The sequence below is a fragment of the Neopsephotus bourkii genome, unplaced genomic scaffold, assembly GCF_033783945.1.
Source record: "Neopsephotus bourkii isolate Nb327-2 ecotype Australia unplaced genomic scaffold, CSIRO-AGI_Nbou_v1 NB_593, whole genome shotgun sequence".
NCBI classification, from domain to species: domain Eukaryota; kingdom Metazoa; phylum Chordata; class Aves; order Psittaciformes; family Psittacidae; genus Neopsephotus; species Neopsephotus bourkii.
In genome coordinates, this window is record NW_026901094.1 from 1,266,595 (window position 1) to 1,293,759 (window position 27,165).

At 69.3% G+C, this 27,165-nt stretch overlaps 4 protein-coding genes across 5 annotated transcripts in view; 2 read left to right on the plus strand and 2 right to left on the minus strand.

Annotated features, from left to right (window-relative positions):
• The window catches only part of CAMTA1 (calmodulin binding transcription activator 1), a 286,114-nt gene extending 279,223 nt beyond the window's left edge, over window positions 1-6,891 (minus strand). The window contains exon 1 of the mRNA XM_061351579.1: window positions 6,888-6,891. The gene's annotated coding sequence lies outside the window, so the exon portion shown is untranslated. The remainder of the gene's footprint in view (window positions 1-6,887) is intronic.
• Window positions 815-10,919, plus strand: PLEKHG5 (pleckstrin homology and RhoGEF domain containing G5). The gene is made up of 23 exons (XM_061351605.1): window positions 815-1,078; window positions 2,911-2,987; window positions 4,421-4,550; window positions 4,686-4,788; window positions 4,869-4,929; window positions 5,007-5,098; window positions 5,171-5,307; window positions 5,374-5,498; window positions 6,155-6,226; window positions 6,885-7,070; window positions 7,184-7,354; window positions 7,430-7,525; window positions 7,613-7,663; window positions 7,771-7,920; window positions 7,995-8,105; window positions 8,183-8,332; window positions 8,414-8,551; window positions 8,700-8,819; window positions 8,902-9,034; window positions 9,107-9,222; window positions 9,300-9,433; window positions 9,506-10,282; window positions 10,363-10,919. Exons 1-23 carry the CDS (start codon window positions 946-948, stop codon window positions 10,370-10,372), a joined length of 3,273 nt encoding a protein of 1,090 aa, XP_061207589.1. The 5' UTR covers window positions 815-945; the 3' UTR covers window positions 10,373-10,919.
• Window positions 10,920-11,013: 94 nt separating this feature from the next.
• TNFRSF25 (TNF receptor superfamily member 25) lies at window positions 11,014-16,154 on the plus strand. 2 transcript variants are annotated; one of them, XM_061351609.1, is made up of 7 exons: window positions 11,019-11,403; window positions 13,669-13,852; window positions 13,946-14,077; window positions 14,763-14,915; window positions 14,984-15,065; window positions 15,134-15,195; window positions 15,283-16,154. In XM_061351609.1, the coding sequence occupies exons 1-7, from the start codon at window positions 11,374-11,376 to the stop codon at window positions 15,870-15,872; spliced, it is 1,233 nt and encodes a 410-aa protein (XP_061207593.1). In that variant the 5' UTR covers window positions 11,019-11,373; the 3' UTR covers window positions 15,873-16,154. The 2 variants fall into 2 exon arrangements, with proteins under 2 accessions (XP_061207592.1, XP_061207593.1); XM_061351608.1 differs by having other exon boundaries at window positions 11,014-11,403; window positions 13,669-14,077.
• Window positions 16,155-16,275: 121 nt separating this feature from the next.
• Window positions 16,276-26,679, minus strand: ESPN (espin). Its single transcript, XM_061351607.1, is given in 16 exon segments — window positions 16,276-16,843; window positions 16,942-16,953; window positions 17,035-17,114; window positions 18,884-19,165; window positions 19,252-19,397; window positions 20,506-20,651; window positions 20,653-20,747; window positions 20,750-20,926; window positions 22,233-22,353; window positions 22,355-22,484; window positions 22,557-22,776; window positions 22,858-22,989; window positions 23,076-23,258; window positions 23,344-23,530; window positions 25,565-25,758; window positions 26,386-26,679. Coding segments are annotated over 16 exon segments (2,547 nt in total). The 3' UTR covers window positions 16,276-16,695.
• Window positions 26,680-27,165: the final 486 nt, after the last annotated feature.

Below are 27,165 nucleotides of genomic sequence, written 5' to 3' on the forward strand. Positions count from 1 at the left end.
GGGAGCTGGAGCCGCGGCTGGAAAAGGCACCAGGAGAGGTGAGGTGGGCGAGAGGTGATGGTGAAACCCTGCAGGGCTCCTGTGAGGGTGATGGACCCTGCACTGCCCCTTGGAGCTGAGGGGCAAGTGAGGAACCCCCATGTGCTTGTGCCAAGCCTCCAGGGTCCAGTTCTGGACCTTTCCAGGGAAGGAAGCGCACTGGTGGCTCCCAGATACAGGGACGGGACCACAACGGCTGCTGGCGCTCACCATGGCTCTGCCCTGAGGGGGAGAGGGCCAACGGGATGGGATGTCCAGGAGCTTTGGAGCTGCAGCATCCCACTCAGTGTTAGGGCACTTAGAGCATCCAAGAAGCCGCTGTCAATGCTAGTGGCTTGGGGCTGGGATGGTCTCTGCCTGATGGTTTTGGTTTTCCATGTTTAGGGAGTTCTGTGTGGGGCAGAGCAATGGTTGGTCCTTTATGGGGTTTTTGAGCCCATTCCGGTGCTTTCAGGTTTGCTTGGCTTCAGCAGAGGGGACCCTCTCCCATGCCCACGGCTGCGGGGGTGCATCCAGGCCTCAGGGCGGCACATTCCTGCCTCCCCCCCCAAAGCCATGGGGCGACGGAGCCGCTGCACAGCCCCCTCTCGGTGCATATTCTTCTCCTCACAAGCACGTCTTGTCCCCGCGCCCGATGCCTTTCACAGGCGGCCGAAAGTGAAATTCGTGCAATGTCTGTAGGAGGCTGAAGAAAGGCCCTTTGTGTGCCCCCCGCGCGGGCGCTGGGCAGCCTCCAGCAGCACCCTCCGCCGCCCCGCGCCTCCCGGCCGCCGGCCTCAATGCGGCGCTTGTCCGGACCCCGCGATCCGCTCTTAAAGCCGGAGCCGGGCTCCCCCCGTTAGTGCCAGCGGTGGCCCCGGCGGGGCGGGCGCGGCTCCGGGGGGCTCCCCCGGCTGCCAGCCCGGGATGTTCCTGTACTGGAAGAAGCGCGGTGCCTACGAGCTGGAGGCGCTGCCCCCCGGGCTGGCGGGGCTGGGGTATGGGGCAGTGGAGCGCTTCTCCTGGAGCTCCAGCCTGGACATCAGCGAGGAGCTCGGGGGTAGGTGTCTGGGGACCCGTGGGGTGCGGGCAGCAGTGCTTGGCCTAAATGCTCCTGACATCAACGGGAGGGGCCAGGAGAAGCTGGAGCTGGAGCAGGAATGCGGTGGGGTTCCTGTAGGGAATGCTGTGAGGATGATGCGGTGGGGTTCCTGTAGGGAATGCTGCAAGGATGATGTGGTGGGGTTCCTGTAGGGAATGCTGTGAGGATGATGCGGTGGGGTTCCTGTAGGGAATGCTGTGAGGATGATGCGGTGGGGTTGCTGTAGGGAATGCTCTGAGGATGATGCGGTGGGGTTGCTGTAGGGAATGCTGTGAGGATGATGCGGTGGGGTTGCTGTAGGGAATGCTGTGAGGATGATGCGGTGGGGTTCCTGTAGGGAATGCTATGAGGATGATGCGGTGGGGTTCCTGTAGGGAATGCTGCGAGGATGATGCGGTGGGGTTGCTGTAGGGAATGCTGTGAGGATGATGCGGTGGGGTTCCTGTAGGGAATGCTGTGAGGATGATGCGGTGGGGTTCCTGTAGGGAATGCTGCGAGGATGATGCGGTGGGGTTGCTGTAGGGAATGCTGTGAGGATGCTGCAGGTGCAGCAGGGAGCCTCCTACCACTGGCGTTGCTCCCTCCCAGCCAAGGCAGGCACCTGAAACAGTGAGTTGGTGCAGGGGTGGTTCAGTTCCAAACTCATTTGCCATCACCAGGAGAGCCGGGTGCGAGAACAGAGCTGGCAGGAGGAGGAGGAGGAGGAGGAGGAGGTGGCTGTCTCATAGAGGAGCTGATGGGGGAAGGATCCAGTGCGTGGTGGGGACCCAGAGCCCCTCCCGCTCCAAGCCACTGGGGAAGAGCCCCTTGTCTCTGGCCGTGCCGGTGGCTGCGGCGTGGGGCTGTCCCCTGGCACTGCCGCCAGCTCTGCCTGGCCTCGGTTTTCTGGCGAGTCGGGAACGCTTCCCCCCGGTGCACGGAGGAGTTCGCTTTATCCCGTTATTATTCCCGATAGGTCAAGTGAAACGGCGGCGGGGGCCGGCGGCGCTGCGGGGCGGCCGCGGCCACAGAGCCCTCATTGTGCTCCCGCCGCGGGGGCAGCCGCAGCGGCTCCCCCTGCCCCATGCTCCTGCGCCCTCATCCCGCAGTGCCTGCGCCGCACCGCATCCTGGCCGCGGGCTGGGGCTGCCGGCCCCGCTCCGGGGTGTCCGCGCTGTGAGCCCCGCTCCGGGCAGGAGCAGCACTGCCCCAAAGGGAGGTTTTCCCGCAGGCTGCGTCCAGCCCCAGCCTTGGCCACGGTCCCGCCTGTGTTGGTGTTGGCAGAAGGGATGCGGGAGAGGGGAGCAGCGCGGTGGGGGAAGCCCCTGTGCTGGCCGTGCAGCCCGGCCCCTGTATTGGCTCCCATCGGGGCTGTTCTTGCTCTTCCCTTGCTGCAGGCACCCTGGAGCCTGTTATTTTTAAACGATTAGGCGCGACACATAGCAAAAGCCTTCAAAATAGGATTTGTCCCTAAGGCCGATTTAACTGTCAAAGCTTAAAGTGGCTCCTAAAGCCCCCTTGGGGGCTGGCAAGTGGCTGACTTAGTGTTGCTGCTGCAGCCCGGTCTGTGCCAGCCTCAGGGGAACTGGGGCAGGTCCGAGTCCTGATCCTGCGACTCGGGGTGCCGGGCAGGGGGTGCCGGGTCCTGATGCCACGGGATGCACGGTGCGGGGATGCAGCGCTGGCTCCTGGGCAGGGGGTTCCTCCCTTTCAGCCTTGTTTAAGCCCATGTGCTTTGCTTTTCCATGGGCAGGGTCGGGCGTGGGGCTGCAGGGGCTCACCCTGGCGCTGACCCCTGCTCTCTCCCGCAGCCGAGCCGTGCCCACCGGAGGAACCAGTGCTGCGCTGCCAGAACCCCGACTGCTCCGGCGAGAGGAGGGCGGCCAAGGTGGGTGCCGTGGGCTGCTGGGCAGCGCCGAGCAGTGCCGATGGTGTTGGTGTGAATGGATGCAGAGGGGCAGCGGGTGGCTGTGCCCTGTTTCCTGTGGCTGCTGTGATTGGGGCTAATCCTCTCCAGCCCGTCTGTTCCAGCCCTCGCTAACGTGATGCCAGAGCGGATTTAGGGTCCCTTCTCTCCCCCCTGGGCTGGCTGGATGCAGGGCCAGGCTGGATGCGGCTCCCACTGAGTCCCAGTGTTCCTGTGCCGCGGGCGGTGTCTTTCTGGCACAGCAGCAGCCCAGCTGTGCTGGAGGTGTGCAGCGGCGCTTTGTTTGCACGGCTGGGGTGGCAGAGCCGGTGCCATAGGGCACACGTGGCACGGGGCTGTGGCTGCCTTGGGGCACACCAGGAACACCCCAGCACTGATATCAGAGACCTCCTGATGGTGACCAGCAGGTAGCGTGGGGTGAGGGGTCCTGGCTGGGCTGGGGGCTTGTCCTGCATCGCATCCCCTTCACTATGGGGCAGCTGCTGAAGGTCCTGGGGGTGCCCACCAAGGAAGTGGTCGCTGCCTGGAGCCCATGGCCACGCTCTCCGTTTTGCAGGTGCCACAACGGCCACGATGGGGATGGCCTGGGGCACATGGGGGGAGAGAAGTATTGCTGGGGCCAGGAGCACGGGGCATCATGGGCAGGGCTGATGGGGGGAGCTGCCTTGTGGCCCATGGTAGGACGGTGCTGGGTGCTGTTGGTGCTGGGTGCACTGGAGGGGCTGGTGGCCCCTCGGGGAGCGCTTCAGCTCTGACCTCAGCAGCGCCCGGGGAAGGGGGGGCAGGAAGCGGGGGTGGCCGCAGCTCCTGGCGCTTCCTCCGCGCAGCCGGGGCAGGGCTGGCTCCTCCCTGCGCAGCGATGGGGGTCCCCCAGTGACACCGCACCCCGCGGGCGGTGCTGCAGAGGCCGCTGGCACCGCAGGGACTGGAGCGCGGCTCTGGAGCCCCCGTTGGGGCGGGCGCTGTGCGGGGGTCACGGCGCTGGGGGCCCTGCCGGGGGGTTAAAAATAACCCGCTGTGAATGCCCGGCGGGGCCGTGGCCGGCACACAATGGGAGGAAACGCGCCGGGCTCGAGCATTGTTCTGCTGCAGACACCCGCTTCCTCCGTCCTGCCGCGGGGACGCGGCTCCCGTCAGCGCCGAGGGGCGGCTGCGGGCACCGGGAGGTGCGGGAGCCACAGGCGCAGGTGCCTGTGCCCCGGTTGTCACCTCCGTGCTTGGGCATGAGCCGCCTTCCCCAGCGCCCTGCGCAGTGCGGTGGCGCAGGGAGGGCGCTCCGTGGGGCAGAGCCTCTCGTTTCCTACTCACGGGGCCCGCTCTGGGCTCGGTGTTGCCCCTGAGCCAGCAGCAGTGGGGTGGGAAGGGGGTCCCCGCTGCTCATGGTGTACCCGCAGGTGTGTCACCATGCGGAGTGCCGGCGGCTGAGCTGCAGCGGCCCCCTCAGCCTGTGTGAGCTCTGTGACAGCCGCCTGCATGGCGCCATGCACTGCGATGGGCACATCCGCTTTGACCTGCCCCCGCCAGGTGAGCTGGGTACCGGCTCCTCATCCCAGCGGGATGCGCTTGGGGCCGGCGCGGTGCAGGGACCCGAGTGGGAAGCAGCCGGGGCCAGCACAGGGCTGCGGTGCTGACACAGCCCACCCCAATGCCCGTTTGCAGGCTCCATCCTGGCCCGCAACATGTCAACACGCTCATGCCCACCACGCACCAGCCCTGCTTCTGATGTGGAGGAGGAGGAGGAGGGACCGGCCGATAGCAGAGGGTGAGCCCCCGGCCCTGCGTGTCCCCTCCGTGTCCCCAACCCACGCTGTCCCTGTCACCCTGAGTGCCCTGTGCTCACAGGGAGCGGAGGAGCTCGGCGCTGAAGCTGCCCAAGAAGAAGGCTCGGCGCCGGCACACGGATGTAAGGCACCGGCCCCTCTCCCTGGGGTGCTCAGCGGGCAGGGGGGCCGCATGGGTGAGTGATGCTGCCTCCCCTAGGACCCCAGCAAGGAGTGCTTCACCCTCAAGTTTGACCTCAGCATCAACGTCGAGGCAGAGATCGTGCCGGCCTCGAAGAAGAAATCCCTGGGGTGAGCGCGCTGGGGATGGGGATGCGGGGAGCGGCGGGGGGAGAGATGGACACGGGGCTCATGTCCCTGCAGGGAGGTGCTGCTGCCGGTCTTGGAGAGGAAGGCGATCGAGCCGGGCAGGGTGGACGTGTACCTGGAGCAGTCGCAGACGCCGCTCTCGCTCCAGTTCGAGGCGTTCCGCTTCGGGGGGCACTACCTGCGCGTGAGAGGTGCGCCGGGGCCCGGCGGGGGGCTCGGCTGTGCCGCGGGGCTCTGACCACCCCCTGCTCCCGCAGCCAAGCCCGGGGATGAGCTGAAGGTGGAGCAGGCAGTGCAGGGAGCCAGGTTGGCCGCTCTGCCCATCGGGCACCCTGCCGGCGCGGCGCCAGGACAACGGGAGGGCGCTGACAGCCTGGTGAGTGCTGGTGACAGCCACGGAGGGGAGGACCTGGGGAGGGGGTGGTGGAGCAGGCGATCCCCATGAAGCCATCCTTGCTGGTTAGATAGGACACATAGGATTACATGGGGATGGTGTCATCCCTATAGCCTTGCGTGGTGTCACTGAAAACCTCCCTGGAGCCCCCAGGAGCCAGTTTGGCTCCTGGCTGTGCCATGGTGGCTGTGCACGGGCAGTGCTCTGTGCTAGGTGTGGCAGCTCAGCCGGCAGCACCAGCCCTGTGGCTGTGCCATGTACAGGCTGGCACCGGAGCAAGCAGGAGCCCCTTGGTGATGCCAACCACTCTGTGCCGCCCTGGTTCCAAGGCTCGCCCTGGCTGCTGGTCCTGCTCTCATTATGGCCCCTGGCAGCTGCTGAGCACAGCTCGGTCCTGCCCCATGGACCCTGGCCCCAGATAAGGCGTGGGGCTGGGCTCGCTGCCACTCCCCGTGGGAACAGGCTGCAGTGGGGACGCGGTGCTTGGCCCCACACCGGCAGCCCCAGAGCGTGGCACGCTGGCCGTGTGGCCAGGGCTGGTGGCCTCCCGTGTCCAGCACTACAATGCCTGCCTGCGGGACCAGCACGGCCCCAGTGGGGCGAGGGGGCCAGCGGGCAACCAACCATGGGTGCAGGGCTCTCAGCCATCCTGGGGGCATCCACACGGGGACCGTGGGGCAGGAGGCAGCCGGGGCTTCTGGGGACACGGCCGCACGGTGAGTGACAGGGATGGGGCCGTGCTGGCCGTGGCAGGGCGTGGGGCTGTGCCGGCGGCGGTGGCAGCAGCACGGCCGTGACCTTGGCTTGGCGGCAGGGGGGAGCCCCACTTTGCTGCCCTTTGTGCGGGGCGATGGCAACGGCCGCATCCCGGGGATAGAGGAGGAGGCCGGTGCAGCGGTGCCCGGGGCTGCAGGAGCCGCTTGGCCGTGACCCAGCTCCCGCGGCCAGCCGGGGGCTTTGATGTCGGCCGGTGAATTGTTTGGCTCTGGTTAGCTTATCTGCCGAGGAGGGAAATCGGTTTTTCGGCACTGGCCCCACCTCCTTTTGTTTCGGAGGAGCCTGCCCGGGTCCGGCTCCACCGTCCGGGCTGCGAGCGGGGCTGGGCGGCTCGGAGGGGCTCCTGCATCCCCTGGGATGCCCTGAGCCCCTGCGCCACTTGCCCGTGAGCAGCTGGGCTCCGCCGGGCAGCACCCGGGGCCCTGCGCCCCCGGGATGCAGGTAGGCAGGTCAGTGCGGGCAGGGGACCGTGGCCGGGGGTGCCCTCCGGGTGCCTGCCTGCCCCATGGGTGCTCACGGTCAGCCCTGCTCGAGGCATCGCGCTGGGCACGGTGCCGGGCGCTGACCACGGGGACACCGGCTGTGTCCCCACTGCAGGCTCCGGGCCGGCGGAGGAAGAACATGACGGAGTTCCTGGGGGACAGCAGCATCCCCAGCCCCGAGCCGTCCCCGCACGCCGGTGGCTCCCTGCCCGCCAATGGCACCGATACCTGGAAGAACCGCGCCGCCAGCCGCTTCAGCGGCTTCTTCGGCTCCGGCACCAGCGCCGGCTCCTTCGGGCGGGTAGGTGGGACGTGGGCATGGGGAGGGAGCACTGGGATGGGTCCCTCCAGGGCGCAGGGTGAGGGGTCCGTGGCACTTGGGCACTGGTTGCTGTGCCCCCTGCTCTTGGCCAGGAGAGCGAGAAGCTGGAGCAGTTGGCCAGCCGGCTGCACGCCTACGGCACCTTCGGGCTGCCCAAGCTGCCGCCGCAGCTCCGCTTCGACCGCGACTCGTGGGAGGAGGACGGGGACGAGGCCGGGCTGGCGCTGGAGGACACTTGGCAGCAGATCATCCACGGGGCAGAGGTAGGGCCGGGGGGCACCGGGGGCCGCGGCGGCGCTGCCCCACCACCGACATGGCGCTGACGCTCAGCCCCGCAGGCCCTGTCGCGCCGGCAGTGCCACCAGCAGGAAGCCATCTGGGAGCTGCTGCACACCGAGGCCACCTACATCCGCAAGCTCAAAGTCATCACCGATGTGAGTGATGGTGGTGGCTGTGCCGCGGCGGGGGGCCGGGGTTGGGGCTGCGGCTGCACCCCAGCGGCTCCCTCTCTGTCCCTGCAGCTCTTCCTTTGCTGCCTGCTGAACCTGCAGGAGTCGGGGCTGCTCTGTGAGGTGAGTGATGGGGCTGCAGGGATGGGGACCCCCAGGTCAGGGCTGGGACCGCGGTTGGCCACGGCAGGGTGAGGTGCCATCGCCACGCAGCTGCGGTCTCACTGCAGGTGGACGCCGAGCGGCTCTTCAGCAACATCGGGGAGATCATCCGGCTGCACCGGGAGCTGTGGCGCGGAGTCATGGCCCCGGTGCTGGCCAAGGCGCGCAGGACCGGGGCGCTGCTTGACCCTGTCGACTTCCTCGACGGCTTCAGGACGGTGAGTGGGGGACAGCGTGCCGCGGTGGGGCTGTGCCATGGTGTGCCCTGCGGTGACTGCATTGTGCCCCCCAGTTCGGGTCCCTCTTCAAGCCCTATGTGCGGTACTGCATGGAGGAGGAGGGCTGCATGGAGTACATGCGGACACTGCTGCGGGATAGCGAGCTCTTCCGTGCCTATGTGACGGTAAGGGGAGCGGGCAGGGGCCGGTGTGGGGTACCGGTGTGGGGTAGCGGTGTGGGTCTGACTCCTGCGTGCCACAGTGGGCCGAGAAGCACGAGCAGTGCAGCCGCCTGAAGCTGAGCGACATGCTGGTGAAACCCCACCAGCGCCTCACCAAGTACCCGCTGCTGCTCAAGTCCGTGCTGAAGAAGACGGATGACCCACGTGCCCGCGACGCCATCACCGCCATGGTAAGGGGATGCGGGCACGGGGTGGTGTGGGGTGCGCTGTGGGGTGTCCCCCCCCTTTGAACCTACCACCACCGGGCACAGATTGGCTCCGTGGAGCGCTTCATCAACGACGTCAACTCGCGGATGCGCCAGCGGCAGGAGCGGCAGCGCCTGGCCGCCATCCTCAGCCGCATTGATGCCTATGAGGTGGTGGAGGGCAGCACGGATGAGGTGGATAAGGTAGGTTGGGCACGGCAGAGCCACCCCCTGTAACCTAATGCAACCCTATGCCGTGCCATGCTGGGCCACCCTGTGCCATCCCTTGTCATGCCACCCTGTGCCATGCCATGCTCCCCCACGCCACCGCTGACACCGGGGATCCCGGCAGTTGCTGAAGGAGTTCCTGCGGCTGGACCTGACGGCCCCCATCCCCGGCACATCCCCGGAGGACACGCGGCAGCTCCTGCTCGAGGGCAGCCTGCGGATGCGGGAAGGTAAAGACAGCAAGGTGAGGACAAGGGGGACGGGGAGCCCCGGCCCCTGCCCGCTCGCCCCGGCCGGCACCCACAGCCCCGTTCTCCCCTCCCCAGATGGACGTCTACTGCTTCCTCTTCACCGACCTCTTCCTCATCACCAAGCCCCTCAAGAAGGCTGAGCGCACCAAGGTGGTCCGGCAGCCCTTGCTGGTGGACAAGGTGGTGTGCCGCGAGCTCAGGGACCCGGGTGAGCAGCACCGGGGGTGACGGGGGCAGCAAGGGGGGGTCCCTGGGCACTGCTGATGTCCCTTGCCCACAGGCTCCTTCCTCCTCATCTACCTGAACGAGCTGGGGAGCGCCGTGGCTGCCTACACATTCCAGGCCAGCGGGCAGTCGCTGTGCCGCGGCTGGGTCGAGGCGGTGCGCAACGCCCAGGTGAGGGGCGCAGAGTGCTGGGCGGGGGGGGGTCCTGCGGCCGCCCTGAGCCTCCCTTGATGCCTCCTTGTGCCCAGAACCTGCTGCAGCGGCTGCGGCAGCGCCGGCGCCTGGAGGAGCAGGAGGAGGAGGATGGGGACAGCGATGCCTCGGCTGCCAGCTCCCCAACCATCCTGCGCCGCGGCAGCGCCAGCCCCGACTCGCAGCGCTGGTAGGAGCCAGGAGGAGGAGCCCGCGACCCCCTCCCAGCACAGCCCCCTCCTCACCACCCTCTCCCTTACAGCCCATCCGACGGCTCCACCGAGACCCTCGCCGTGGTGGCCACGGACGGCGGTGACGCCCTCTCCTCCCCGGACTGGGACACGGGGCCCTTCAGCTCAGCCTCGGACGGCTCCTCCATCGGCACCAGCCCCTCCATCAGCGCCGGGACCCCCACCTCCTCCGAGACCCCCCCCCGGGAGCTGCCTGCGGGTGCCCTGCCTGTCCCCCTGCCCCATGGCACGGCCTCCCCAGCCAGCGGCTGCCGCTCGTCCTCCATCGACAGCGCCTACGGCACGCTCTCCCCCACCTCCCTGCGGGACTTTGGCCAGCAGCCCGAGGAGGGGCGCGAGCCCCACGCTGCCCCCCCAGCCCCACGGCCCCCCTCACCCCGGCTGCGCCGCCAGACCCCGGTGCAGCTCCTGCCCTGCCCCGCCAGGGTGCTCAAGTCCAAGTCGGAGGCCAACCTGCCCCAGCTCCTGTGCCCCGGCCCCCCGGCCCCCCTCAGCCAGAGCCGCAGCCTCTCTGACCTGTGCCCTGGGCCCCCCCGGACTACCCCGCACCAAGCCCCCGGCCCCCCGCCCGCCCCCAGCAGCAGCGGCAGCTCCACCTCGGAGCTCTCGGAGCCGGAGGAGCCGGCGGAGCGCCCGGTGTCCCTTCCGAGGGAGCTCGGTCACAGCCCCCTGCCCGCTGCCCGCCGGACCCTCTCGGACCCGCAGTCAGCACAGCACCGCAAGCTGACGCTGGCGCAGCTCTACCGCATCCGGACCACGCTGCTGCTCAACTCCACGCTGACCGCCTCGTACGTGGCTGCCGGAGGATGCTCGGTCGCTCCCTGGTGCCAGGGTGCCGGCGCTGAGGGCGTCTCTCCCTGTGTTGCAGGGAGGTCTGAGAGCCGCCGCAGCGGTGGGGATGGATGTACGGCTGCGCTTCCAACCGGAGCGGAACGCTGAGGCCGGGCGATGGGAGGTCGCGCCAGTGGGGACACGGATGGGGATGCAGATCAGTCCCCTCAGCGGGGACATAGCCTGGGCACATGGCACGGGGCTGCCTGCACCTCCTGGGGGCAGGGACATGGCTCATGCCAATCCCTCCTCTGCAGGGATGAGGGTTGCCGGTTGGGGCCCAGCTGCCCCACGGTGCATCAGACGTGGGGGGGCGAGGAGGGGGTGATGACGTTGGTGCTGGTGAGTGGGGAAGGTGCTGAGAGGGCTGTGGCGCCGGGGGCACGGTGCCGAGGGCGCGCAGGGAGGAGGCTGGGGCAGGAGGGGATGGCGGTGGACTGGGGCGAGGTTTGCCCTATGGGGCTGGGATGATGGCAGCGGGTGGCAGCGCCTGGGACCCGAGCGTGGGAGCCGCGGCGGTGGCCGGAGCACCGGCTGCTGTCCCGTGCTGCGCTCCGTGTCCCGGCCAAGCAATAAACCCAGCTGGTGCACGCTTGCTCCGCCTCGCCTCTCCCTTGGCCCTGGTGGCACCATGCATCTGCAGCACCATGGTGGGTACACGGCACAGCTCCAGCCTCATGGTGGGGATGGAGCCCTGTGGCGGGGGTCACCACTGCTTCCATACACACCCCCCCCCCCGGCCACACTGGGTCTGTGCCAGCAGGAAGGGAGGCGGTGGCCTGTGCCGGGGCGGGCAGGTCCCTCCCACCCCCGGCGCTCCCGTCAGGTGGTTTGCACCCCTTGGACGTGTTTCCATAAAAGCATTTCCTCCTGCACGGCCGCGCTAAAAGCCTGCGTGGGGAGGGCTGGTGCTCACTCACTGCGCGCTGCTGGCAGCGCCCATGGGGTGCTGGGGCCCCCTGTGTGGGCGCTGAGCTGCCCCGACACCCCACTGCAACCCTGCACCGCGCTCACTGCCCGGCATGACCCAACCGCGTCACCTGCAAGGATGAAGCACTGCTGCCCGGGCGCAGGCTGGGTGAGTGCAGCCATTCCCAGCCCATGGCACTGGTTGGGGGGATGTGGAGCAGGGTGGGTATCGGATGAGTGCAGCCATTCCCAGCCCATGGCACTGGTTGGGGGGATGTGGAGCGGGGTGGGTATTGGATGAGTGCAGCCATTCCCAGCCCATGGCACTGGTTGGGGGGATGTGGAGCAGGGTGGGTATGGGATGAGTGCAGCCATTCCCAGCCCATGGCACTGGTTGGGGGGATGTGGAGCAGGGTGGGTATGGGATGAGTGCAGCCATTCCCAGCCCATGGCACTGGTTGGGGTGATGTGGAGCGGGGTGGGTATCGGATGAGTGCAGCCATGCCCAGCCCATGGCACTGGTTGGGGGGATGTGGAGCAGGGTGGGTATCGGATGAGTGCAGCCATTCCCAGCCCATGGCACTGGTTGGGGGGATGTGGAGCGGGGTGGGTATGTGTGGTGGTTGGGGGATGTGGAGCAGGGTGGGTAGATGAGTGCAGCCATTCCCAGCCCATGGCACTGGTTGGGGGGATGTGGAGCAGGGTGGGTATCGGATGAGTGCAGCCATTCCCAGCCCATGGCACTGGTTGGGGGGATGTGGAGCGGGGTGGGTACTGGATGAGCACAGCACTGAGTGTGCCAAGTGCTTGTTACACGGCCTGGCACTGGGGTCTGCCTTGCCCGTGCAGACGGCAGGCACAGCCATGGGAGCGGTGGCTTTGGACACAAGGCTGCAGGGAGGGCACAGCCATAGGGGCTGCCTGTGCCGACAGCCAGGGCTGGTGCTGGCACACAGGCACCAGGAGCGGGGCTGCACCAGGGCTGCATTATGGGCAGGGATGGTGCTTGCGCGGCACAGGATGTGGTGGCGGCTCCTGTGCCTGCAATGGCTCCTGCCTCGGGGCACCCGCTCCCGTGCCTGGGAATGCGGCAGCATCTGCACGCGGCAGGGCCCCCATGGGAACATCGTAGCTCCGGTGGTGACTCAGAGGTGCCGACGGCAGCCGGGGCCATGGCAGCCGCCTCGACGTGCCGGCAGCGCCGCAGCGTGCGCGGGTTCAGTCTGCCCGTGGGTCTGGTGGAAAATGATTCAGGCGCCGCCATCGGGGCCATCGGCACTGGGAAATCCTGCCCCCGGCGAGGAATCCCCGAGCCCACCCCTCGCCCCCAGCACCGGGGGTGCTGGCACTGGCACTGGCACCCCTTCACCACCCTCACTGCGGTGCCCTGGGGCAGGGGAGTGTGAAGCTGAAAAGGGGTGGGAGGATGAAAAGGGGTGAGGCGCTGGCACAGGGTGCCCAGAGAAGCTGTGGCTGCCCCATCCCTGGCAGTGCTCAAGGCCAGGTTGGACACAGGGGCTTGGAGCAAGCTGCTCCAGTAGAAGGGGTCCCTGCCCGTGGGGAACTGGATGAGCTTTAAGGTCCCTTCAACCCAAACCAGTCTCTGGTGGCTGGCAGCTTGGCCAGAGCAGTGTCACCCCCCTCCCAGGCACCATTTGGGCATGAAAAACAGTTAAACACAGGACAGGAGCAGCTCTTCTCCAACTCAATTGAGAAAGTGGCCTCTGCCTGGGGCAGCTCAGCCCTGGTTTTCTGCCCATCTTCCTCTTGCTTGACGTCTCGCACCATCAAAGCTCACCAGAGAACCAGCAGAGGCGATGGGGAAGGAGCCAGATATTTACTGTAAGCCAGCAGCCCTCCTGCCCCTCTGCTGTTCTTGCTGGGATGATTCAGCTGCCGCAATCGGTGCCATCGGCGCTGGGAAATCCAGCCCCCGGCGAGGAAATCCCTGGCCCCAGCACTGGGGGTGCTGGCGCGGACACCCCCTGGCCCCCAGCCGGGGCTCCCCTCCCCTGCCTGCAGCGCCGGTGCCCCGGAGCGGGGGAGCCGTGACCTACTTTGGACGCACGTACGAGGCGCGATAGCATCGGGATGAGCGTGAGCCGGGCACGGCTTCCTCCGGGGGAGGAAATCGCCTCCTCTGCGGGGAGATAAACCCCAGGAACGTCAGCGTTAACCTCCGTGCTCGGCATCCGGCCCCCAGCACCCGGGGGGCACCCGGCGGCAGCCTCCATGCACAGGGGTGATGCGATGGCCCCTGCAGGGGCCAGCAGGCAGCGGGGAAAGCTCAGCGCAGGGGATACTGCGGGGCATCCCCGGCCCCACAGCCGCTGCTCCGCGGCACGGGGCTGCAGGCGCAGGCTCGGCTCCGGCTCCGGCTCCATCAGCCGAGGTGCCTCGGTTCCCTGACCCCCGGCCCTCTCCCTGCCCACAGGTGATCCTGGCAGCGCTGTGGCTCGCAGCAAGCGAACCGCAGCCCCCAGGCTGCCGGGACTGCGCCCTGCCATGGGGGCAGCGGGTGCCGGTGCGGCTGCAGAGGCACATCACCAAACCGCGCTGCCCCCTCGGCATGAACTGGGTCGAGGAGGTTCGCCGGTGCTGCACCCAGTGTCCTGCAGGTGAGAGCTGCCTGGCCAGCACAGCGCGGCTGGGGCACACCGGGACTGTGGCCCTATGGGGTCACGCTCCTTGTCACCTCATTGTCCCCACAGGGATGTTCCTGAGCACCCCCTGCTCCAGCAGTGCCAACGACCGCGTCTGCACCTCCTGCCCCACCGGCACCTTCCTCACCCAGCCCAACACCCTCACCGAGTGCCACGCCTGCTACGAGTGCGACCAGCAAAGTGAGCCTGTGCCGGGCTGTGCCGTGCCGGGCTGTGCCGGGCTGTGCCGGGCTGTGCTGTGCCGGGCTGTGCCGGGCTGTGCCGTGCTGTGCCGTGCTGTGCTGTGCCGGGCTGTGCTGTGCCGGGCTGTGCTGTGCCGGGCTGTGCTGTGCCGGGCTGTGCCGGGCTGTGCCGTGCTGTGCCGTGCTGTGCTGTGCCGGGCTGTGCTGTGCCGTGCTGTGCTGTGCCGGGCTGTGCTGTGCCGGGCTGTGCCGGGCTGTGCCGGGCTGTGCTGTGCCGGGCTGTGCCGGGCTGTGCCGGGCTGTGCCGTGCTGTGCCGTGCTGTGCTGTGCCGGGCTGTGCTGTGCCGTGCTGTGCTGTGCCGGGCTGTGCTGTGCCGGGCTGTGCCGGGCTGTGCCGGGCTGTGCTGTGCCGGGCTGTGCCGGGCTGTGCCGTGCTGTGCCGTGCTGTGCTGTGCCGGGCTGTGCCGGGCTGTGCCGGGCTGTGCTGTGCCGTGCTGTGCCGGGCTGTGCTGTGCCGGGCTGTGCTGTGCCGTGCTGTGCCGTGCCGGGCTGTGCCGGGCTGTGCCGGGCTGTGCCGGGCTGTGCCGTGCTGTGCCGTGCTGTGCCGTGCCGGGCTGTGCCGTGCTGTGCTGTGCCGGGCTGTGCCGTGCCTCACCATGCTGCTCACTGCCTGTTTCCTGCAGCTTTCCAGACGGTGCTGACCAACTGCTCGGCCACCAGCAACGTCGTCTGCGGCTGCGAGCCCGGCCACTTCCGCCAGTGCCACAACAGCGCCTGCAGCGACTTCTCGTGCCGGCAGTGCGAGCCCTGCGCCGGGCGGCTCGTCCAGCAGCCCTGTGAGTGCCCTGAGGCTGCGCCACGCTCCCGTTGGCGCTGCCGCCTCTGACAGCCCCCCTCTCCCCAGGCTCGGAGGCGCAGGACACCGTCTGCGGTGGCTGCAAACCCAACTTCTACGCCGAGGGCAGTGAGTGCCGGCCGTGCCACGCGTAAGTGCTGACCCTCCCCATGGCATGCGTGGCACTGCACGGTGCTTATGGCTCCCCTCTCCTTGCAGGAGCATCCTGGAGACGTGTGGCAAGGAGTGCCAGCGCGTGTGCAGCATCAGTGGTGGCCAAGGTGAGGGTTTGGCAGTGCCGGGGTGGTGATGGCACAGGGGACACTGCACCGGCTGGCTGATAGTGATGCTCCTGCTCCTCCTTGCAGGCTCAGGGCTGGAGTACATCCTGCTGGCACTCACTGGGCCCCTCTTCCTTGGTGCCCTCGGTATCTACCACAAGAGGAAGCGTCTTCGGCACAGAACCCCAGCAGGCAGCCCCCTCACCCCACTATCCAGCCCTGTGGCCACACCGCAGTGCCAGGTCAGTGCCCAGGGGTGGGACAGCCGGTGCTGGACCCAGCCATGCTCCTCACCAGTGCTGGAGCATGCCAGCGGCGTGGCAAGGCAGAGCCCCATATGCGAGGCACTACTGCGGGGACAGCCCGGCGAGCTGGAGCCCTCTGCCCCACCGGAGCCCCGCGGCGCCCTGCTGCAGGGCAGCCAGCTCTACGCCGTCATCAACGCGGTGCCGGTGCGGCGCTGGAAGGAGTTCATGCGGGTGCTGGAGCTGCGGGAGGCAGAGATTGAGCTGGTGGAGCTGGAGGTGGCCCACATCCGCGACCAGCAGTACGAGATGCTGAAGCGCTGGTGCCAGCAGACCAGCGCTACACTCGACCGCATCTTCACCGCGCTGGAGCGCATGGAGCTGGCCGGCTGTGCCGAGGCCCTGCGCCGGAGCCTCTCAGTGGGACCCTGACCCCTGGTGCTGCGCCTCAGCCGAGCCATACCCCTAAGTATTGTTACTTATGCCGTGTAGACATTTTATGTCAGTTTTATGTCCCCTTCCTGCCCGCCGGCCCCCCCTATTTATATCCCCCTGCTCATGGGGGCAGAGGGGACCCCGCGCCCCGCATACCAGCTGCCGGGCCCCTCACGGGATGAGCGGGCACTGAGCCCCTTTGAACCCATGGGTTAGTTCTCGAGGCCGCCCGCAGCTGGCGGCACGTGCCCCCACCCCAATAAAGTGGCACGTTCTCCATCCGCCGGTCAGGGTCATCACCGCGGGTGATGCTGGTGCTGGGGTGCTGCGGGTGATGGGCAGCGCGGTGCGGGCAGGGGGTGGCGTGGGCAGCCCCAGGAAGGCGCGGGGCACTGCTGGCGGGGTTTATCGGTTTAATGGCTGGGAAGGCAGGCGGGCCGGGGCGAGGGGAGCTGGGAGCCGGCCTGGAGCAGCTCCGGAGGCGGGAGGGGCAGGACTGGAGCCGAAGATGCTGCAGCCGCAGCGGCGAGCAGTGCCAGTGGGGAGCCGGCAGCGCAGCCAACCCGGGCGCCATGGTCATGCCGGGCAGCACACAAGGAGCCGGGTGCCCTGTGCCGTGGCAGCTCGCTGTGCACAGGGCAGCACGGGGTGGCTGTGGGCTGGTGGCAGCGGGACGGGGCTATGGATGGCAGCAGGGGCTCCTCCGGGTCGGGCTATGGGGCCGTCCGCGGCGGGAGGAGGGTGCCGAGGGCGTCCTGGTCCATGGTGGGACCTGCTGGCCTCCTCCCACCACGAAGAGCCAGGGCACGGCATGGCGTGGCTAGTGCTTGGCTATGTCCCCCTTCTTGAGGATGATCTGCCGCTGCCAGGGTGCCAGCTTTGTCTCATCGTACCCGAGAGTCCTTAGCTTTTCCGACTGCTCCTTCTCCTTTTCCTCCTCCTCCCGCTTCAGCTTCTCCTGCTCTTTCCTGCTCGGCAGTGGAGGGCACGGGGTGCCACGGTCACCAGAGCCGCTGCAGCCACCGTGCCCGCCTGCCTGCCCAGGGAAGGGGCTCGTGGCACTCACCGTTTCTGCTCCCTGCGAAGGCAAAGGGAAGAGCAGGGTTAGCGGAGCCATGGATGCAGCCACCCCGTGCTGCGTCCCGCGGCCCCGGCTCACCTCTCCTCCTCCAGCTTCTTGCGCAGGATGTCCCTCCTCCAGGCCGGCATGCTGGCCAGGCGCGCCTCCTCCTCCTGCTCCTGCAACAGACACCCGTGTTACCGGCACTGCCGGCTGCCCACCCTCACCATCGGCACCACGGGGCAGCAGCATCACCCGGCACACGGCACCGCTCATCGACGCTGCCCCTCGCTACGGGCCTTTGCCAGCGCGGGGAGGAGGAAGGAGTGCGCGGCGTGGCCAGCCCTTCGCAGCACACCACAGCTTTATTGCACTGACACGCGGGGGCTCACACCGCCCCGGCACCGCAAACACCACTCCCGAGGGGAGCGCAGCCCCGGCGCTGCGTCCCCGCACAACACAGCACCACAGCAAGCGGCACACCGCAACCTCAGCCTGCGCCCAGCGCAAACCGCTGGGCTGAGCCCAAGCACCGGCTCCTGCCGCCGCCGGCACCCGCTCGCAGCCAGCCCCGTGCCGCACCGCCCGCCGCATCCCGCCGGGCTCAGGTGTCGAACATCTCCACCTCCTTCTCCTTCCAGAAGGAGAAGCTGCGGTCGATGAAGCGACAGACATCCTCCTCGCTGAACTCGCCCAGCTCCAGCACCGGTGCCGGCGCTGCGGCCCCTTCCCCTGGCGGTGCGGGCATGGCGGGGGGCTCCGGCGGGCTCGGGGCCTCCGCGGCGGGGCTGTCCCCAAAGAACTCGTGCACCAGGTCCTCGAAGCCGTCGCACCAGCAGCGGTGCCCGGCCTCGACCCGCTCCAGGGCGGCGCGGTGGAAGCGGCGCACCCGGTGCCAGCTGTGGCTGCCCAGGCGGTCAAACATCTCGTAGCAGAGGAGGTGGCGGAAGCGCCGCTCCTCGGGGCTCAGCGGCATCTCCAGCAGCTGGAAGTAGCCCAGCATGAAGAGGTCGAGGGGGAGGCTGTCGTGGGGCATGGGCGAGCCGCCGACGTGGGGCAGGAAGTGCTGGGGCCAGTACAGCACCGCGGTGCGGCTCAGCCGCCGGATCTGCCGGCCCGGCACACGGCGGGCGATGCTCCTCCAGCGCGCCAGCAGCCGCCCCGCCGCCCGCCGCCGCGCCCCCGGCCACTGCAGCCGCTCCTCGCCGGGCACCGCCGCCAGCACCCGCTTCCTCCAGTGCTCCAGGAAGAGGCAGATGGCGCGTTCCTTGCGCGCCTCGGCGCGCTCCCGCGGGCTGCTCTGCCGCGGCGCCCCGGCCCCGTACTCCTCCTCCAGGACGGGCCGGCGGCTGCTGCCGGGGGGCTGCGAGCGCTTGCGCTTGGGGACCCTGGGGAGGGGCGCAGGGGCCCCCCTCGGCCCCTCGTAGTTGGCTTTGAGGCTGCGCACGGACACACCGCAGCCCCGGATCTCGCGCTGGGCATCGAGCTGGGTGCCGGGGCTGCTCCCCGCCCCGAGCCCCCGAGCGGGCTCATCCCGATGGGCAGGCGCATCCCGGGGCGCCGGGGCCGTGTGGCGCGGCAGGAGCGGCCCCAGCTCCTGCTCCAGCCGCCCGGGCAGCAGCGGCCGCGGCTGCGCCTCCTGCATCACCCGCAGGGTCCCCAGGCGCCGCTCCACGTGCCGCACATCCTCCTCCCGCATCGGCTGCCCGGCGGGTCCCGGCCCGTGCCGGCACGGGGGCGGCGAGCGGCTCCCGGGCTGCGGCGGGAGAGAGGGCAAAGGGGCTCTTGAGGCTGTGCCATGTGCGCCTCGCCATGCCCCTGCGTGCGGGTAAGGTGGTCCCTGCCTTGGGGCTGGAGGTGGTGCCACGCACACCGTGACACCAGGTCTGGAGGTGCTGGGCCGTGCCCGCGCCGTGCTCGCCACCCCGGCACCCAGGGCCCCCCTTACCTTGCGGCGCTGCTCCTCTTCCTCCTGCATGCGGAGCTGCAGCTTGCGCACCATCACCTGCCGCTTCCACTCGGGAATGGGCCGGCCCTGCTCATCGTGGCTCGGCACCAGCGCCTCCGCCTCCACCGCTGCCCCGGCGCCTGCCGCCGGCACCGGCGAGCTCCCATTGAGCACCGGCTCCGGGGAGCTGCCTGCCAGGCAGCGCGGTGGCCCGGTGGCCTCAGGGGTGGCCGGTGGGGTGGGCGTCCTGGTGGGTGATGGGGAGGACACCGGCGACTCTGCCTGTGGGGAAACAGAGCCCAGTGGTAGGTGTCCACCCAGCCACACCACACCGCGCCGCCGGCACCCCTCTCATCACCACCACCTACGTTGGCCCCTGCCTGGCCGCTGCCGGAGAAGACGGTGGTGAAGCCTTTGCTCTGTGGCGTCGGCTTGAGGCTCTTCCCAGCCTTGATCTCGGCCAGCAGCTCCGAGTTGTCACCGGTGGGGGACATCATGTTGAAGGACTTGGTGCCTGGTGGGAGGCAGGGTGGGCAATAAGAGCCCTGCTGCTGGCAGCCCCTGATGCCCTGGGTGCACTGCAGGCTGGCAGGGCACAGGGGTGGTTGGCTGATTGCCCCCCCACAACTGGGAGCCCCATTAGAGCAGCATCTCTCATCCCCCCCCCCACTGCAAGAGCAGTGATCTGCCTGTGGAAGGACCTGTTCCTGGCTGGTCCAGCACCATAGGACAGACCCGTGCTGCCCCACCGGGGAACTGGACACCCTACAGCCCCCAGCAGCAATGCACCGGCACCCTGCTCCAGCCCTGCACCATCCCCACGGCTGCACAGCAGCGCCGGCGGCAATGCCCACACCCCACCAGCACCCACCGTCCGTGCCAGCCATGAGCGGGTCCCTAACGGCCCATGGTGCTGCGCCAAGGCAGAGCCCCCTCCCCGGTGCCCGCGGCTCGCCCCGCTCGGAGGGCTGCGGGTGCTGCGGGCGCTGCCATCCAGCGCCGCCGAGACCCCGCGGCCCCGGGAGCCGGCGCTAATAAAGCTCGGGGGAGCGGCCGGTGCTCACGTGGCGGGGTCACGCCGGCCGGCTGAGCGCGAACAAAGGCTCTCTGTGTGCGGGGCCCCGGCGCTGCCAGCCCTGCCCGGTGGCCTCGGCAGCCCCGCACCGTCGCTCGGGAGCCGCATGGCATCTCCTGGTGATGCCGTGGCGAGGGCTCAGTGGGCCCCGCCACTGCTAGCAGGTGCCGCCCCCATTGGTCATCGATGTCCCATGGCTCTGGCATGGGACAGTGCCAGGCTGGCCCCTCCGGCACCCCCGAGCAGGGAGGCGCGCAGGGCTGCGGTACTTACTCTTCATCTGCCTGAGCGCCTTTCCTCCTAGGGGGAGAAGCAGAGAGGCGGCGCAGGGCGCGCGGCAGAGGAAGGATTTGGCCACCCCGAGACAAGAGAGAAGAGAAGCGGCCAGCAGTGAGAGCAGGCAGGGGCGGGCGGGCAGGGGAGCCCCCGCGCCGACACCGGAGGAGAGAAGGACAGAGAGGCCGTCAGGAGCTGCGCGGCCGCGGTGCCGCAGGAGGAGATGTGCCGGTGCCCCAATGGGACAGTGCCCGGGATCCCTGCCACTTACTTCCCGTGGAGGAGGACGAGCGGCGCGCACCGGCGGGGGTCTCGGCCATCGCTGGTGGCGGTGGAGCCGTGGGGCAGGCGGCATCGGGCAGTGGTGGCGGTGGCGGCGGTGGCGGCAGCTCGGCACCGGGCTTGCTCTCCCCATTGCGCATGGTGTCCGCTGAGATGGGCGATGCCTGGAGGAGAGCAGGGGCAGGCGTCGAGCGGTGCCGGTGGTGCTGAGCCACGCGCAGGCTCGCGGCACAGGGCCCCGGTCTCACCTCCTCGCTGTGCGCCATCCGCCGGGGGCCGGGCTGCTCGGCTGCACCGTGCCCCAGGTGCTTGTAGTAGTCGCCGGTGCTCGGCTGCTTGCCAAAGTTCCTCGACCGCCGGCTGGAGTCGACCCTGCGCAGGCCCTCGGGGCTGCTCTCACGTGATGCCAACTGCAATGGGGAGCGCGGCTTAACACGGGCACGGCCATGGGGCAGATGCCAGGCTGGGGCGACGGCAGGAGCATGCCCCGGGGCTCCCCTTGGCACAAGGCTGCAGTAGGGGCTGTGTGCCAGGCTGGCAACACGCACCACCAGTGCCTGGCACTGTGACCCCCACCCCAGCCTGGGTCCAGGAGCCTCCCCTGGGATAACCCTGTGGGAACAGGAGTGCCAAGCCCCGGCCCTGTGGATTATCGGGAGCTAATCCCCTGCAGGGCCAGGGCCTGGTGCCAAACCTCCCTCTGAACAGGGCGCTCAGGCAGCGCAGCCCCGGCTCACCCCGGCACATACCGCAGCGGCTTTGCTGCAGGGCTGTGCTGCAGGGGCTGTACCCGCTCCATGGTTTATGGCGCTGCGGCAGCACAGCCCCGAGCCCCGTGCCGGGGGCCCTGCTATTTGCATTTCCCCGTGCGCCATCTCCGCCCGCAGCCCTCGCACCAAGTCAACAAGCGCCATCTCAGCGCTTCCTGCTCTGGGTGCCGCGGGCACGGTGCCAAGCCCGGCTCCTGCCCTAGCAGCCCCAGCCCTGGTTTGGTGTGGGGTCTGCACTGCCCAGCCCCATTGCATGGGGTGCCTGTGCCGCTCCGGCACCGGGCTGGCATCTCCTCAGGGCAGCTGCGGTTGGGGCCACTCATTAAGTGCTGAGCCAGGGCCATGCACAATGGGTACAACGGGGTCCTGAGCCTACACTGGGCTCTGTGAGCCCCCTGCCCCATATGCCCCTGTCCCCTTTAGTGTTGGGCTATGCCAGCACCCTGGCCATGGCCACACACCGGGTTCCTGCCACCGGTGGAGTGCCAACAGCCATGGTTGGGGGTCAGGACACCCCCAAGCCCCCCGCACCCCACTGCCCCCCAGCCCTGGGGGCTGCACCCCTCTTACCTGTGCCCACCCGGCTGAGCGCTCTCAGCTGCTGGCAGCGCCGGCTGTGCCACCCGACACCCGCAGCACCGGGACACCGGAGCCGGCCGCTCGGGTTGCAGCCTGCGCGGCTGCGCACGCCCAGCACGGTGCCGGCGGCATCGCCCGGGCCGCATGGGCGCGGCTGCACGGTGCCGCCAGCCTGGCACCGCGGTGGAGCGGGGCCCCCAGTGCCGTGCTGGGGCATCGCTGGGCACCCTGGTGTGTGCCAGCATCGCGGGCACATGGCCTCAGTGGGCAATGTCCCCTCCCGGTGCCATCGTGAGCTGATGGCTGCCCATGGGGATGGGTGCCCGGTGGCACGGCCCCTGAGCAGTGTGGCCAGCAGCGGCCGTACCTCTCGGCGCAGCGCCTGGCTCTCCACGTGCCGCAGGTTGTTCTTGGCCCGCACGTAGATGTCTGCGGTGTGGGGCGCGGCGGGGGGCGCAGGAGCGGGGTACCCGGGGGGGGGTGGGGGGGGGTGGGGGGAATGTGGGGGGCGGCGGTGGGGGGGAACCCTCCCCTGCGGGCCCCCGTCCCCGCGGCCGCGTCTCGGGGTCCAGCATGTCCATGTACGCCTGCATGTCCGCCAGCGCCGGCTCGGGCACCCCTGCGCAGGGCAGGGGGTCAGGGGGGGCTGGCCCCGTGCCCCCCGCCCCGCGCCCCACGGCCCCGCACTCACGGGAGGCGGGGGCCCCCGGGGGGCCGCCCCTCTTGTCGCCGGTGCTGGACTGGCTGGAGTGGCAGGAGTCGTAGTTGGAGAGGGTGCTGGTGGGGGAGCCCACCTCGAAGCGCGCCTGGGGCGCCGACGCCGTGGTGTTGGGTGAGGACATGCCCGAGTCCGGCTGCCGGCACTCCCCATCCGCAGAGGGGTCCCGCGACAGCACGCGGTGCTCCACGCTCTGCCGGCACAGCCGCGTCGTCAGGCACAGGGTGGGAGCCACGGCGCTCCCCATGTGCTCAGCCCCAGGGCACCCCCGTACCATGTTCTCCACCGTGCGCAGGTACTGCGCGCAGTGGCTGTGGCCGTTGTACTCGGCGAGGTCGGCCGCAGTGTAGCCGTCCTGGTCGCGGATGCTGAGGTCGGCGCCGTTCACCACCAGGATCTGGCAGCACTGGAGAGAGTGGGGGCACATGGGGGGGCTGGAGGGTGGCTCCCCCCTCCGCGTGCTCCGGCACCGCGCCGGTCACCAGCACCCACCTCCAGCTCTCCGTTCTCGGCGGCGTCGTGCAGCGGCGTGCCGCCCCAGCCGTCCGCGGTGATCTCCCCGCCATGCAGCAGCAGCCAGCTCAGCACTTTGGCATGGCCGCGGCTGGCGGCGAAGTGCATGGCCGTGGCGCCCTCGGCGTCCCGCTCCGACAGGCTCACCGATGTGAAGCTCATCTGCGGGGTGTTGGGTCGAGCACGGGTGCTGAGCACCGCAGGCCCTGCTGCAGTGCTGTATCACCCCACCGCACCCGGCTCTTACCAGCCAGACGATGACGGTGTTATGGCCCATCTGTGCGGCAGCGTGCAGCGGGGTCATGCCGTCATGGGCACACGCGTGGGGATCGGCCCCGCAGTCCTGCACCAGGTACTGGATGATCTCCAGGTGGCCCTCCTGGCAGGCGAGGTACAGCGGGGTGGCCCCCGTCTTGGTCTGGGCACTCAGCGTGCTGCAAGCAGGGCACAGGGCCAGTCACCCATGGCCACTGCACTGGGACCAGGGTACAGGGTGCAGGAGCCGTGTGGGACACAGGGACATGGGGATATGCGGGACACAGGGACACGCAGGAGCACAGAGGGGATGCTGGGTTGGTCCAGGCAGGGTGGATTGGGAACAACCCACCCCACAGCTCCCCACTGGGTCCCAGCACAGCAGCGGCCACTGCGGTGGGAGGTCACTAAGTTAATCAGCCTGCTTAGGCTAAGCTCCTTCCTCCGGCTCTTTTTGGACACTGCAATTTAGCCCTGTTCTTAAATAAGCAGCTTAGGCAGCACCGGCTGCAGGGCAGCCGGCAGGGGAAGGCTGACCTGCACCACGCTGACCCAAACCACACCGATCAGCACCAGCATCCCCCCTCTGCTCCCGGTCCTGAACTGCACATCCCAAATCGCACAGCCTGTATCCTACAACCCTGCATCCCACCCCCCATATTCTGCATCAACCCCTGCCGTGCAGGAAGCTGTTTTGTTCAGCGCCCCATAAAAACCCCTGTTGAATATTTAAAAGAGGAAGAGCAATAAATACTCTGCTCTGTTATCGCAGTGATCGTGGGCCCTTAATAATTGATCCCTGTAACTGTGAGACGGGCCGTGGTCAGCGCTGCCTTCCCACCGTGCCACAGCACCGGGAGGGCACAAGCAAGGGCCGGTGCTGGGGTGACGGAGGCTGGGCTGGGGAACAGGGAGCTATGGGGGCATGGGCACACGTTCAGCCCCTGGGTCCTGTTTCCCACTAATCGGGAAGGGGTTAAGCCTCTTGGACAAGCACTGGTAAACTGCTTTGCCAGATGGCCTCGACCCCACACTGGGGCCACCGGCTGCTGGGATCCCACAGCCCGGTGCTAAGGTGGGCTGGAAGTGCCAGCGTCCCACCGCGGCTCCTGGGGATTGGATTTCGTGGCTGTAACGGAGCCTGCGGGCGGGCGCGGGGCCGGGAGCGGGGCCAGCCCTAAATAATTCAGGGGGAAGGCGTCAACGGCAGCAGAGCAACCCCGGCAAGAAGCGTGAAAGTCAACGCCAGCGCCGCGCTCACCGGGGCCAATGCAGCGGGCACCGAGCAGGAGCTGTGGTTGGGCTGGGGCTGGGCTGTGGGCCATGGGGGGTTAATTCCCCCCCCTTCCCCAGGTGCCGGGGCTTAGCTGACACACCTGGGGAAGGGGATAAAGAGCCGGGGCTGGGGCTGGGGAGGCTGTGGTGGTGCTGGTGAGTGCCATGGGTATATAGGGGCCTGCAATGGGCTCTGCCTGGCGGGAAGGATGGGGGGCTGACATCGCGGACCCCAGGGACAGGGGGTTCTTGAGCCCCAGTTTATCTCTTGCATACTTGGGACCCTGTGGATGTGGGGGTGCCGCGTGTCCCCCTTGCATCTGCATCCTTTCAGCCTGCTGGGTGTGGTGTGGGGCAGCAGCGTGGCCCCCCGTGCCTGGGGGTTGTTTCTAGCGGCCTCTGCCCACCGCAGCAGCAAATTGGATTAGGGGCCACCTAATCCCTGCCGCGGCCCCTCGGCCAGGCTTGGCCCCCTGTGCCCGGGGGGCTGCTGCGCCGCGCCCCCGGGGGGCACCGTCGGGAGGCGAAGCGGGGAGGACGATTCACGTCCAGCGGTGCCCGCGGCACCGGGCGGGCGGAAAGGTCGGCTCCGGCGCGGGGAGCGGCCTCTCCCCGGCGGGCAGCCCAATCCATTTACATAACGCGCGGACAAAGGCGGCTGTGTTATCGGCCCGAGCCAGCAGCACCGCGGCCGGCAGCAGTATTTCTGCCAGCGCTCCCCGCTCTCCTCCTCGCCCTTTCTCTCAGGGCCATAAAGAAGGTGAGGCTGGCTGCCTGCGCTGATAACGCTGCGTTGCCCTTGGAGCTGCGGGATGCGGGTGGCTGCGCTGTTTGTCCCCGGGGCTGGCTCCTTGCCCGGCGGCCGGAGGGAGGGATGGGGCAGCAGTGAGGACCCGCGCCCCTGCTTGCCCCTTTCTGCTGGCAGCGGGGGCCGTTACCTGGGGCAGTGTCCCAAGAGGAGTCGCAGGGAAGGGAAATCCCCTTTGGCCGCGGCGTAGTGGACGGGCAGCGCTCCCGTGTTGGTGGCTGCTGTGGGGTCGCTGCCTCCGAAGCGGAGGAGCCACTCGATCACCTCGTGGTGACCGAAGCGGGCTGCCAGGTGTAGGACGGTGGCACCGGAGTTGTCTGTATCCTGCAGGAGGAAGCGGGGTGGCTTTTGGCACCCGGAACCTGAGCCCCTTGCAATGAAGCGTGTGAGGGGCTGCTGGGCATCACCCAGAGGAGCTGGCCCAGCAGGGTGGGCTGGCTGGGGTGGAGATGCTGACCACGGGGGGACAGGACCATCCGAAGGACCATGGGGCAAGTGTGCTGGCTGTCCAGTGGGGCCTGCACCCGCAACCAGCAAGGGGTGGGCAAAGCCCCCTTGTTCTGCCGGTGTGGGGCAGCCCAGCCTGTGCGAGCGCACTGCAGAACCCCGTTGTGCCGCCGACCGGAGCCTGCCCAAGCGTGCTGACCCCGTCCTTCCCGATTAATCCCCGGCCCTCTGCCACCTCCTCTTCCTCCAGCCCGTCACATGTCCTCAGCTCTCGGCCGGCCCCGGACAAGCCGCTTACCGCCCCGGTCCCGCCGTTGTGTAACCCCGGGAGGGAGGCTCTGAGCGCCCCTCGGGGCTCAGCCCCGCCGGGCCACCGGAGGCTCTCCGGGCCCGGTGCTGGCCGTGACCTCCCCTCCGCCCCGCCCAGGAGGGGCCCGGGAAAGTCGCCCCGGTTCCCCTCGCCGCCGGTGCCCCCCCGCCGCCCCCCCCGCGCCCCGCTCGCACCTGCACGCCGCAGCCCCCCTGCGTGAGCAGCCACTGCAGACAGGCCAGGTTGCCGGTGGCGGCGGCGTCGTGGGCCGGTGTGGCCCCGTTGCGGGCCCGCGCGTCCCCGCGCAGAGCGGCCTCAGCCGCCAGGAAGCGCAGGCAGGCGAGGCGGCCGGCGCGGGCGGCGTGGTGCGCGGGGGAGGCGCCCAGCGCGTCCCGCAGCCCCGGCCGCAGCAGCCCGGCCGCCCGCAGCCCCCGGAGCGCCTCCACGTCTCCCTGACGCGCCGCCAGCAGCGCCCGCTCCAGCGCCATCCCGGCCCCGACGGCACCGGAGCGGGCCCCGCCGGCCCCGGCCGCCGCTTGGCACTGCGCGGCGCTCCAGCCCCGCCGCCCCCCGGCCCCGCCGGCTCCACCTCCTCCTCCTCCTTGCCCGGGGCCGCCCCTCCGCCCGCCCCGCCCGACGGCTGCCCGCTGACCGGAGCTCTCCGCCCGCTGCCCAGGGCGGTCGCGTTTTGCTGCGCTGCAGCTGGGACCGGGACCGGCCCGGGGACCTCAGGAGCGGCCCATGCCCGGTTGCCGCCGCTGCCCTCCACGGCCCTGGGGAGCTGCTCCCCTCTTGCCCCACGAGTGTCTCCATCCGCCGCCCGACGTGTGCCTGCTGACCCGGGGAGCATCCGCTGGGGGGGAGCGGAAGGACGCTGGCCGCGATGAGCTGCCTCGTCCTGCCGCGGGAGAGCCGGCACCGCGGGAACCGACGGCGGGCAGCGGCGGCGACTACCGGTTACGAGCGGCGCGGGC

Excerpts from the sequence above, each read along its gene's own strand:
- PLEKHG5 (XM_061351605.1), top strand. The coding sequence starts at position 946 with ATGTTCCTGTACTGGAAGAAGCGCGGTGCCTACGAGCTGGAGGCGCTG. Across the intron at positions 1,079-2,910 it reads CATCAGCGAGGAGCTCGGGG|CCGAGCCGTGCCCACCGGAG; the intron begins GTAGGTGTCTGG and ends TCTCTCCCGCAG. Across the intron at positions 4,789-4,868 it reads GGACCGGCCGATAGCAGAGG|GGAGCGGAGGAGCTCGGCGC; the intron begins GTGAGCCCCCGG and ends CTGTGCTCACAG.
- TNFRSF25 (XM_061351608.1), top strand. The coding sequence starts at position 11,374 with ATGAAGCACTGCTGCCCGGGCGCAGGCTGG. Across the intron at positions 14,078-14,762 it reads CTACGAGTGCGACCAGCAAA|CTTTCCAGACGGTGCTGACC; the intron begins GTGAGCCTGTGC and ends TGTTTCCTGCAG. Across the intron at positions 15,066-15,133 it reads GAGTGCCGGCCGTGCCACGC|GAGCATCCTGGAGACGTGTG; the intron begins GTAAGTGCTGAC and ends CTCTCCTTGCAG.